General features: G+C 49.9%; 1 protein-coding gene across 2 annotated transcripts in view; it reads left to right on the forward strand.

Moving 5' to 3' along the window:
* The window catches only part of TDRD1 (tudor domain containing 1), a 1954313-nt gene that overhangs the window by 1551927 nt on the left and 389490 nt on the right, over positions 1-12896 (forward strand). For both annotated transcript variants that reach the window (XM_086922877.1, XM_086922878.1), the window contains exon 20: positions 7449-7562. In XM_086922877.1, coding sequence (XP_086779003.1) covers positions 7449-7562 — 114 coding nt within the window. The remainder of the gene's footprint in view (positions 1-7448; positions 7563-12896) is intronic.

The raw sequence follows: 12896 nt of genomic DNA on the forward strand, positions 1-12896 counted from the left end.
CCGGTCGACCTTACGACCTCACCGGCGCCGGCCCAACGGGTGTCGCGCCCGCTGTGGACGCTGTCCCCAAAGCCTCCTTCGGTCCAACTCTGGCGCCGGAACGGCACCGCTGGGCGCCGCATCCGACGGCCTTTGGAGATTTTTATTTCCACGAGGAGGCCCCGTCTACTGATCCTGTTTTGCAGGGTACGGGTGACGAGGCGGAGGATTGGGAGGGGTCTGAGGACCCTCTGGCACTAGATTGCCAGTCTCAACAGGACTGGACATATGAGCTTGGGGAGGCCAGTGGTCTTGACACTTCGCCAGACACTGGATTTAGCTCCCCTCCGACTGTGGCTTCGGAGGCGGGCTCTACATATAGTGTAGTGTTGACGAAGGCAGCTAAGGCCTTAAACCTTAAGCTCCCCGTCGCGGCCGTGAGGACTAACCTCCTCACTGAGTTCCTCAAACCGCAGTCAAGCTCCAGTTAGCCTCTGCTGCCGTTCAATGAGGCCTTGTGTGACGTTCTTGTGGGCACTTGGTCCAAGCCCGCCACAGGTCCGCCTGTGGATAGGAACGTGACCAGACGCTACCGCCCGGCCCCGGGCGACCCATGCTTTTTGTCCACCCACCCTACCCCCGAGAGTCTGGTCATCCAGGCCTCCAACTCCCAGACCGCATTCCTGTCGGCCTCGCCCAACAGGAAATCCAAGAGATACGAACAGTTCGGGAAGAAGGTGTTCTCGTCTGTTAGCTTAGGGCTGCGGTCTGTAAATACCGCCTGTCTCTTGGGCTGCTACACCCACACTCTGTGGGACACGGTTGCGGAGGTGCTGCCACAATGCCCGGAGGAGGTCCAGGCTAAACCCGCCCAAACCCTTGCGGAGGGCCGAGATGCAGCATGCTTTTCTATCCGGTGTGGACTGGATACAACGAACTCACTGGGCAGGGCGATGGCAACGACGGTGGTGGTTCGACGCCACGCCTGGTTGAGGTCCCCAACTTCTCGGCCGATGTCCAGGCCATACTCCTGGACATGCCGTTTGGTGGCTGTCGCCTCTTCGGCGACATCGCAGACCATGCGCTGGAACGTTTCAAGGACTCCAGGGCTGCGGCCAAGTCCTTGGGCCTCACGGCCCCACGCCAGCAATCGGGTGCCTTTCGCCCCTTTCGTGGCCACGGAAGGGGCGCCTCCCAACGTGCTGCAAGCCACGCACCCCAGACTAATTTCCAATGCAGTGGCGGCCGTGGAAACCGCCGTGGCGGCGGTCGGGGACAACGGCGAGGTCAGTCCACACCTACCCCTGCAGCATCCGCTTCAAAACCCTCCTAGTCCGTGCTTTCAGGCCCATGTGACGCCAGTGGGGGGCAGGGTTCGCCATCACCTCCTCCACTGGCGCACTGTCACATCGGAGAGGTGGGTGCTGCAAATCGTCTCAGGGGCTACTCCCACCCCTTCGAGGCGACCCCTCTAGCCATGCCACCCCAATACCACTGTGTGTCGGGGGATTACTTGCGACTACTGCAAGAGGAAGTTACGGCCCTCTTGGCCAAGGGGGCAATTAAGCGCGTTCCTGGGCCAGAAATAGGGTGTGGTTGTTACTCCCACTAATTTCTGGTTCCCAAGAAGGGCAAAGGGGGCCTACGCCCTATCTTGGACCTGCGGAACGTCAACGGCTTCCTCTGGAAGGAGAAGTTCAAGATGCTGACTTTGGCTCAGGTCCTAGCTACCCTGGACGCAGAAGACTGGATGGTAGCGTTGGACTTGATCGACGCTTATTTCCACATCCCCGTCTTGCCGGCCCACCGGCGTTACCTGCGGTTCACGATAGGCCAAGAGCACTTTCTGTTTACTGTGCTCTCCTTCGGCATTACAAGCGCCCCACGGGTGTTCACTAAGTTGATGGCGGTGGTCGCAGCTCATCTGCGCAGGCAGGGGGGGGTCAGTCTTACCCTACCTCGACGATTGGTTGTTGAAGGCGGGCTCGCCCCAGACAGTCGTCAGCCACCTCCAGACTACGGCCGACCTCCTGCATTTGCTGGCGTTCTCCATCAATGTGCCGAAGTCGCACCTGTGTCCCTCTCAGAAGCTCCTCTTCATCGGAGCGGTTCTTGACTCGGGGCAGTTTCGGGCTTACCCTCCCGAACAGCGGGCACGGGATATACAGGCTATGATTCCAATCTTCCAGCCGTTATCCCGAGTCTCGGTCAGGTTGACGCTGCGGCTTCTGGGGCTGATGGCCTCCTGCATCCTTCTGGTGCATCACGCCGGTGGCGGATGCGGGCTCTGCAGTGGGACCTGAAGTTTCAGTGGGCCCAGCATCAGGGCAACCTGTCCGATCATGTCTTGATCTCAGAGGGCACTGCGAGACAACTGCAGTGGTGGCTCACGGACCGCGATTTGGTCAGTGGCAGATCCCTCCCCCTGCCCCACCCGGAGCACGTGGTTGTGACGGACCCGTCCCTCCAGGGCTGGGGAGGCCACATGGGAGAGGCGAAGATCAAAGGCCTCTGGTCTCCGGCGGAGTCCCGGCTCCATATCAACCTTTTGGAGCTGCGGGCGATTCGTCTAGCACTGAAGGCATTCCTCCCCTCCGTCCGAGGGAGTGTAGTGCATGTGTTCACCGACAACACCACCGCCATGTGGTACTCCAACAAACAGGGCGGGGTGGGGTCGTGGACCCTATGCCAGGAGGCTCTGCGCCTCTGGCAGTGGCTGGAACATCAGGGCGTGACCCTGGTGGTTCAACACCTGGCAGGCTCTCTGAAGGCCAGGGCGGACGAACTCAGCCGTTGGTGCATGATGGATCACGAATGGCATCTGAACTCGGAAGTGGCGCAAGGTCTCATTCAGCGATGGGGAGAGCCTTGGTTAGATCTATTCGCCACAGAAGAGAACGCGCAATGTCATCAGTTCTGCGCGTTGGAATTTCCAAGGCGGCACTTGCTCGGAGACGCTTTTCGTCGCGAGTGGAGTTGTGGTCTATTGTACGCCTTTCCGCCTATACCACTTCTGCCCAGAGTGCTGAAGAAGATCAGGCGCGACCGGGCCCAGATTATCCTTGTGGCTCCGGACTGGGCACGAAGATACTGGTATCCCGAGCTACTCAGCATGTCAGTCGATCCCCCGATTCGTCTGCCTCTTCGGGAGGAACTTCTGTCGCAGCAGCAGGGGACGGTCCTGCACCCGAACCTGTCCAGTCTCCACCTACAGGCTTGGAGATTGAGCGGCGACAGTTGAGGCCATTTGACTTGCCTCCTGAAGTTTGCGATGTGATTCTGGCAGCCAGGCATCCCTCCACAAAAACGGTATACGCCTGCAGGTGGAACAGATTTGTGGCATGGTGCACAGCAAAGGCTGTGGATCCACTCTCTGCTCCCCTTTCTTCTTTCTCTTGCCCAGCAGGGCTCTGCTCTGGGCACTGTCAAGAGCTACCTCTCTGCAATTTCAGCCTTCTTAAGTCTTCCTGATCAGCCTTCTCTTTTCATGTCCCCTGTTGTTAATAGAGTCTTGAAAGGCATCACACACATGTTCCCTCCTGTTCCCTTTGTGATGCCTCAGTGGGACTTGAATCTTGTTCTAACATATCTGATGGGTGCTCCTTTTGAGCCACTTCATAACTGCCCTCTTCGTGTTCTGACTCTTAAGACTGCATTCCTGGTTGCCATTGCCTCTGCCAGGAGATTGATTGAGCTCCAGGCTCTATCTTCTAAACCTACTTTCCTCTCTGTCCATCCGGACAAGGTTGTTCTAAGGACTCGTCCTTCTTTCCTGCCCAAGGTAGTCTCAGCCTTTCACATCGGGCAGTCCCTCACCTTGCCCACCTTCTATCCGCCTCCGCATCCCTCGAAAGAGGAAGAGAGGCTTCACCGTCTTGACCCAAGACGTGCGCTCTCATTCTATCTGGACGCACACGCCAGTTCCGGTTGGACGACCAGCTCTTTGTTGGTTAGGTGGGCCAAAAGAAGAAACGGGCGGTGCACAAGCGGACCATCTCTGGGTGGGTCGTCTTGTGCATCAAGGCTTGCTACTCCTTGGTGAAAAAGGAGCCTCCTGTTGGGCTGCACACCCATTCCACTCAGGCCACGGCGGCTACTACTGCCCTGGGTCGGGGAGTCCCCTTGCAGGACATCTGTCAGGCAGCTACGTGGGCCTCGCTGCACACGTTTGCTAGACATTACTGCCTGGGCAGCCAAGTCCGGAGTGATGGCTTTTTCGGCTGTTCCGTTCTCCAGGAGTTTCTGGTGTGATCTTGGTTCGCAGACCCACCACCGGGGTTGGTATGGCTGGGGTATCTATTCTAAGGTAAGGAATCGAACACTAAACTGTTTCTTTCAGATGCACAAGTTACTTACCTTCAGTAATGATATATCTGTAAGAAACAGTAGTTAGTGTTAGATACCTAACCGCCCCACCCATACTCTCCATTCTGCGAACCGATATCTAGGGTTAAGGACATCCCTTTCAGGGCCCTAGTTTCATGGCACCAGTGTCGGTTTCTATCATGGCTCTGCGTTCCTGGCGCGGAAAGCTATGTACAGAACTGACGTTAGCGAGCAAGGGCGGCGCCTAAGTACTCTGACGTCTTCCCGGCGATCACGACGACGCAGAGCCGCAGACGACGCCTAGCGACGCGCAGGGGTACTGCCGACGAAAACTTTCCGGATCCAGTCTGATCCCTTGGGATATTCTATGCTAAGGAATCTAACACTAACTACTGTTTCTTACAGATATAGCGTTACTGAAGGTAAGTAACTTGTGCTTTAATGCCACAATGACGAATGTTTGTTATTTACATTTATTTACATGTATATGATGGACAGCTACACAGGTATTTTTGTCTATTTGTCACTTGCACTGTTGCAGGGCATATAAATGTGAAGTTGTAATGGCGCCCGTTGTGTAAACAAAGCCAGTTTTGTGGCCAAAACGTGTTACCTGCAACACTTTTCTATTAAAAACCAGGGCATTTCTCTGCTTACTTCACACAGGTGCTGTGACAGGACTCTAATGGGTTCTCCTTTTGTGCCCTTGTGATGAAAAAATAATCTTACCAAAAATACCCCCCTTCACTGCTTTCAAAGAGACCAGTATAGATCTTTCACAGTCTCGTCAGCCCAGAACTGAAGCATTTTCAATGTTATGTTCAACGAAGCCAAAGTTCTTGCTTATTTATATTATCCTAATAATCCTGGCTTGTTGTAGGTGTAATGTTACATGTTTTATTATTTATCAGACTATAATGACAGAAGCAACACATTTTTCGGATGGGACACTATGGTAAGCATAGATTTTTTAGCTTATGTGTTTAAGCCAAGCCCTTAATTACATCGGCCACATCCCTTTGAGAGACCAGCACCCCCCAGCCCCCAGTTTTTAACCCCTCCTAAAGCCTGGGTACTTCTGTCATGTCACTTGGTTGTTGTAGAGCGCTGTATGGGACTTCAGCGCACTGCCCTGTTTGGGAGGGCACAGGGTGCATGAGTGCTTGAAGGGAGAGTGGGGGTAAGCGTCAGGTGCCATGCGCGAGTGGTGATGTGGTCAAGTTACTGCAGCCTCCAAGCCTGCTTGGGTAGTATTTCTACTACATCTGAAGGTCCTGTGTGATGTAGAAGCGGTGGGACGTCTGCGGATGCAGTTGTCTCATGGGACATGGTTGGGTGAGATACATCGGGTCAGATGACATCTCTGCTTGCTGTGACCTACAACACATCTGTGCTGTAGTAGCCTTATCCGCACTATTCAGAACACCTACCTGGGAGGAAACTGGGCGCTGGATGGTTTTTCCAAATGACCAGTAATGCTGGCTTATAATTGGACAGTAACTGCCCTCTGAAGAAAGGCAGTCCCCAAAATGCACTCCGGAAATGTTATTGAGCAATATGATGTCATGGGTTTTATCACAGCAAGAATGGATGCATACAAAGGGCCTAGAGGTGTTTTTAAAGCTGCTCAACAGGAGACATTTATGTACGACAGCAGCGTGCACAGAAGACATCACCAGTAACATACTGCATCTATTTTTGAGTTAGCCTTGTACCTGAGAAATGCGCGGTTCAAGTCGAATCCAGTCCGGGGTTTCTTGCTCACTTTCATTCATACAGGACAGAAAGCCAAAGCCTGTAAAAGAGTTTATCTAGCTATGGGAGCCGGGGGGAGATATTATTTATTTTCTTAATAAGGCCTTAAGGAGTATAATCCTTAATATATGTATATATGTATATATATATATATATATATATATATATATATATATATATATATATATATATATATATATATATATATATATATATATATATATATATATATACACATCATATTTCACTATATAAAATTATAAATATCTGTTTTATTTATGTCTCCACAAGACATTACCAGTTGACATCATGCATTCACCACAATGCCTCATAAATCTCAAATGTTCTAACATCCATGATCCAACAGTTGTCAAGACGTCCCACAGCCAACATGTATTTTGCACGCTATCTCTTCATTGGCATGGTGTGGGGTGCCATTGTTGCTAAAGTCAAGCAGCTTTATCGAATACATAGCAACTCGATATCTTTAAAGATGGGTCTTGTCTCCAAGTCTGTTATTGAGCAGCTGTGACTGTCTAATCTCCCTTGTAATCCTCTTCCCTTGTATCTCGCTCACACTCCCGGTCTCCTCTCTTACACTGCAAGTTCCACCTTTCATCTCTCCCTTTCTCCACATTACTTTCCCAAACTCTTGCTATTCATATTTTCTTTGCTGTCTCTCATTTTCCCCCCGTCGCTTCTGCTTTCTTATTCATAGTCTGTTCTCTTTCTCTACCCCCTGGCTCCCTGTCTGTCTCTCTGCGACTCTTTCTTCACTCCTTCTCTCTTTTTCGCTTGCTGCCTGTTTCTTGCTTTGAGCCTGCCCCCTCGCTTTCTCTCCTGTAGCTCTGTCTCGCTCCTAATCGCGTACTCTGTCCGTTGTAACTTCTCCCTCCCAACTCCCCCACTGCACACTTGTGTTTCACCCCTCCACCCCATGCCCTCTTCCCGCTGTACATTGTTTGCACCCCCACCATATTCGCCCTCCTCCCAGTGCCTGCTGTTTGATTTACACCCACCTCCACCATCTTTCCTCAGGCTGCTGTGAAACTTGTGTAAAAACATTGACTAAACCAATATATTTCCCATAGGATCACTGTCCTCAGCTTCTGTCCAGCAGCTTCTTTAAAGTGTCTTTTGTGCTTAGTTTTCCACACCAGCTTCTAAACTCTGCTTTATAGAGAGGTGAGATCACTAGCCCACCTCTAACTTCTGTTTTCTGAAAAGGGCTGTGTAGTCAAAAACGTGCATCTATTGCAACATCTGCAAATTACAATGTATTCACTGTAAGATTAATGTGAAAAACGCCCTTAAATATTGCAGCTGTTGACACATATATGATTTTTTAATATATTTTATTGGATTTCCTCTCCTTTTGTTACAAACAGGTATGAGTTTATGCTGGAAATCGGTAGAACTACCCTTCAATGAAGCAATTTTGGTCTATGTCTTAAAAGTGGAAAGCCCTAGCATGTTCTATGTTCAGCTGAAAGACAATCAAGGTGAATAATTGTTGAATATTTTAAGTTATAATTAATTCTGCATTACAGCAATAAATTTTTATTAGCAATGAGCTACATCTAATACTGTGATTAACGTAGTGTCAAATTGAATGCGTGTGATGTCATGTTTTGTACTAATTTTATATGGATTTATTTTTTGAGTTTTATAGAGCACGAACCAGACCCATGTAATACTATTTTGTCAAGCAAGAGAATACAAAGTTTAGACCTGGTATTTATATCTATGCTTTTGTTGCGTTTTACATGTTTAAACACGTTGCAAGAATTACTACTATTGCGAAGACAAAGTATTTAACAATAAGTATGAAAATGCAGGTTTTCGTGTAAAATAAATGTGCAGTCGTCATCTTTGTCAGAACCCATATCAGAGAGTCACAGGACATACTTATGCTACTGGGCCAAACCGTGGGGGTTGATGACTTTTAATGCTGATGTCTGGTCCTGAATAAATGGGCAAAGTACTACCTCGTCCAGCACTTGGATGTCAGAGGTAGCTCAGTTTGAGCAGTCAAAGGCTTAGCAGGGAGAAGTATGCGCTGGGCAACATAGGTTAATAAATCAACATGCAAACAGTAGTAGCAATAAATGGGTTGTCCAGTGAAATACAAGGGTTTATGAAAAAGTTTGTATTTAATTTAAATGCACAAAGCATGTATGACACACTAAATAATCCACACAGTCCTCTTACGGTCAGCATCTTAAAGTTCTCCTGGGCGGACTCCCCGAGTTCCTCACTCCTTTCTGGTATGGAGGATTAGTCCCCATTCTATACCGTAGATGACTCCCTGATGCAGTCCCTCTAGCCCCACGCACCCCAAAGTCTTATTCTTTGCCTTAAGAGTTAAGGTTTCCCAATATGAAGGTTCCCAGTTTGTGTAAGAACCCAACAGCCTTTACAAGTATTGTCCAACATGATGGCAGCCCGCATTCTGTGAAGGCAAGTGACGATCCTCTGTGATCTCTGATCCCCTAACTGAGGGCCTTAGACCTTTAACTGTCATTCTGTGCTGATGCAACAGCTTTCTCAGTCTTTGGGCTTTACTTGTTTATGTCGGACATCCATGCTCCGCTCCAGTGATGATGGGTAGGTGTCCCCTCGTGATTTCTTGGTGCAACAAATCAGGGCAACAGCCTGAGCGCATGGTGGCTTCTTTCTTGGTCACCCAGGAGTCTCTGGCCCCTGCCTTTTTACACAGGCAACCGTCTGATCGCCATGGATGTCGCAGACTTCAACACACACGGGCAACAGCGCACACTGCACAGCAACCCCTTCCTGCTCATGTACAATGGCACTAACTTCAGGGTGGTCCCTTTCCTGGCAAACTGGGAGCCACTGTCTTCCGAGTTTGTGTGGGTGGCCTGCACTCCCCCTGTGGTCCTGACAAGACCAACCACTCTCACACTTCATTCTCCAGGATCCCCTCAAGCCTGGTTTCCTCCACTCAAGCTCTCCTCCTCCTCCTCCTCCTCCTCCTCACAGAGCTTTGCTGGTGTTGCCAGGAAGATGGACTCTAGGCACTCTTCTCTCTGGGTGCACTTGTCTTGGCAGGCAAAGGGCCTTTAGGTGCTATCCTCCTCACATGTCTGCTATCCTTCTCACAGGGTGTCTGTTCTTGGCTGGCAGGCAGAGGGCCAGTTTTCCAGGTTCATGGCAAGTGGTTTTTGATTCTGTGTGATGTCCCCTCACCCAGGAGAGAGATGGCAGACCTTGGTTCCCAGTGCTTGTTCAACCAGAAAAAAAAGCCTTGGCTGTCTCCCTCCCGAAGAGGCACTGCTGTTGAACAAAGTATCCGGGACATGCATCCACCAATTCCAGACACATCTGTAATTTTGTACCCGAACTTAGAATTACCCCCAGGCGTCAGACCGGATCTGGAGAATGTTTTCGTCAGCAGTACTCCTGCGCTTCGAAAGCAGGCGTCGGTTGGCTCCGCATTTGTCGTTGACAACGTGGTCGCCGGGTTGACGTCGCGGCAGCTACTTAGACGCTGCCCCCGGGCGCTGACGTCAGTTTTATTTTTCCGCACCATCAAGCGCAGCTCCAGAGAGCGGTACCTCCAGTCACTTTTTGACTGACTTTTTAGCGACTTTTGTGGACACAACTTTTGAGTCTTCGACTCTTGGTGCATGTCAGGGATGCCCAGTTTCAACGCTTGCGGCTCCTGTAGCCAGCTGATGTCGGTGACGGAGCTGCACCGCATGTGCCTGTTTTGCCTGGAGCGTGACCCTGATCCCAAGTTGTGCTCCAACTATTGGACCAGGAATCCGAGGTCTTTGCTGGAGCGGTCTTGAAAGCTTCTCAAGGCCCGGCAGTCGGCTCAGTGCCATTCAAGGTCCTGATCATATGGAACGTCGAAGGACCGGTCACGGAGCCACCACCACCAGTTTTCTTTCAAGTCTTCACACTCCTCAGGTAAGTTGAAGCACAAGAAGAAGCCGAAGAAGCATTGTCGCTCTTCGACTTCTCCCCATCAATCAGCCGACTGGATGCCGGAGGTGCCCCCCCTGAGACTCTGCGTGTGGAGCCCGAAGGGTCGACTCTGAGTTTCTCTCTCTTCCCCGGACCCGGAGCGTTTCCTGCCCAGCTTCGCCAATTTTACGAAGTGGTGCTTGCCATGTTCCGACTCTGCTGGCCCGCTTTTGGGCCCTTCGGACTCTGCTAGGGGCCCTGGGCTGTCGACGCCAGCTGCCCCTGCACCACAGGGTCCCCTTGAATCCAGGCCTGGATCGGTGCTGGTCCACCTGATTACACCTCCCCCTGCGCCGATTCCACCGGCACCACATCCTCAGCCAATGCCGTTGTGTTCCCAGCCGGCGTCAACTCGGCCTCCACCTAGATGTAGACACTGAGCTTTTGTGCCCTTGTTCTAACCTGGCTCTTTTAGACCAGATTGGTAGCCAGAGGAGGGTGAGGAGGACTGGGAGGGGTCTGGAGACCCTTTAACTGACCAGTTGGGCTACAAACCGGACTGAAGAGAGGAACTCGGGGAAGCCAGTGGTCTGGATAACTCACCAGACCTTGGCATGTTGTCGCCTCCTACCGTGGCTTCGGAGGGGGGAGCATCTTATGCCATGGTGTTGCGTAGGGCGGCCGAGGCTCTCAACCTTGAACTAACAATGGTGGCAGTCAGGACTAACATCCTGACAGAGGTGCTTCAACCAGCAGCGAGCTCTTCGGAACCCCTGCTACCATTTAATGAAGCCCTCACTGACATCTTTTTGGGCACCTGGTCTAGGCCCAACACAGGGGCTCCCGTGGATAGGATGATTGCCTAACGCCCCAGCCTGGCCCCGGGTGACCCCACGTTCTTCTCTCAGTATACCCCACCCCCTTCTCTCAGTATACCCCACCCCTGAGAGCTTGGTGATCCACCTCCAAAGGCGCATTCCCGAACGCAAAAAACAGAAACTTGGGGGAGGGTCCAGGGACAATATTTAACAACCCACACACAGACACAAGTCCCAATCATAGGTCATAACAGCAAAGAGTGTCTGGGGGTCAAATAAGAAACGGTGGTCCCTACGTGTCTACAACCATGCGGCGCAGCAAAAGGTGACTAAAGACATGTGATAGTGTAAATGTGTAAACGAAAACACTACATTCCTTGAGTTAGGAAAAAAGTACCCATCAGTTTTCTACTCGGTACCGCCCTAGTCATCATTTAGGCTCTCCAGTACCCAGGAGATTGGTGTCCGTCACTAGATGTTCATATGACGGACAAATGATATAGAATTAATATGTGTATTTTTAAAGGGTGATACAGAAAATATTAATAGTAACTAAGGGTAACTTATTTGCAGTGCAAAAAATAATTATAGTGAACAATAGTGACAATATAAAAATGGGAAGAAAAGAGTAGAGAATAACGCATTTTAATGGTTTCTCTCAATTCTCCCACTGTTAAAAACAAAATAGAGTGACAACAGATTTAACAAAATGTCTGTTAGCAGGAGGGGTCAACATGTTTCAGTATTAGTAGCAAACATTTGCTAATGCCTTCATCAGGACCAGAGTGTATAAGCTACTGCAATAAATATAGAAATTATATTACCTGTATGCTTTAAGTCATACTTGGTATTCTCCAATAGGCTGAAAAGAAGCGTTGCGCCCTAAGACAGGAAACACAGAGGACCACATAAAAGAGAGAAAAAACAGACACGCATTACTGCGATGTCAAACCATGTAATGCAATTTGTACCACATGTTGTGTGGGTATGGTTAACTATACCATTACTCACATCTAAAAGTCTGCTTACCAATTAGGTAGGAGAACAAGATATCACCCCACCTGGCCGTCGCTCAGGCAAGTGGAGCACCGCTCTAAACAAACAAAACAGAACACACAAATTCACAATCACAGACATAAGACCCTACAGGTCAAGAAACAATGTTAATTTTGGGCGATCTTGGTTTCATTGGATCGCACCATTATACCTGAGTAGCGTTCTCAGCATTGGATAGTAGAGGAGCATTCTCAATATTAAATTATCACTGCCCCTAATAGTAGGCTGCCCTACAGACTCAGCCCCATTATACCATGAGTGGCGTTCTCAGCATTGGATACTAGAGGAGCATTCTCAATATTAAATCATCCCTGCCCCTAATAGTGGGCAGCCCTATAGACTCAGCCCAATGTTCGTCATCTGTAGTGTTATGCGGAAAAAGTTAAGCGTAATCACCACTATCACAGGAGGGTTTGTATCACATATCAGTTTGTAGCTCCCAGCATTGCTATCGAGAATCGCTGAAAGTACTAGTCATTATCATAGAAGGGTGAGCGCTGCGTGCACTTAAAAACCTGCAGCATCACTCACCTCTCCGTCGGTACACCGTGGCGTCCCTCTGAGCGTTCTGGGAGGGCGCCGGTGTTTGTCTCTCCGCCATATTTGTTATGGATGCAATCCCGGTCACGTAGTGAACGGCACACGTGACCTTGAACTACAAAATTGCTAGGCGAAATTGGGATTTGTAGTTTAGTACAGCGGTCTGCTCGGTTTCAGTTTATCCGTACAAGGTTACTTTTGTACTAAACATATCATCCATGCCCGATGTGTTCTAGTCCCTCACACGTGACCTTAAATTATATTGGCAATTGTGGTTCAATATAGCGATCCGCCCAAACCTTACCTCTTTATACACAATTTTTTTTAAAAGCCACAGATATATTTTATATATAATGCTCAATTTATTTGCTCATTCATCGGGCAGAACTCAGCACTAGGCTTCAATCGGCACTAAGTTACACAATGTGTCCTCACGCGGCCATGAACTACAAAAATGCATGGGATGCCTGGAAATGTAGTTTGGTTATA

Source organism: Lissotriton vulgaris, chromosome 5, assembly GCF_964263255.1.
Source record: "Lissotriton vulgaris chromosome 5, aLisVul1.2, whole genome shotgun sequence".
NCBI classification, from domain to species: domain Eukaryota; kingdom Metazoa; phylum Chordata; class Amphibia; order Caudata; family Salamandridae; genus Lissotriton; species Lissotriton vulgaris.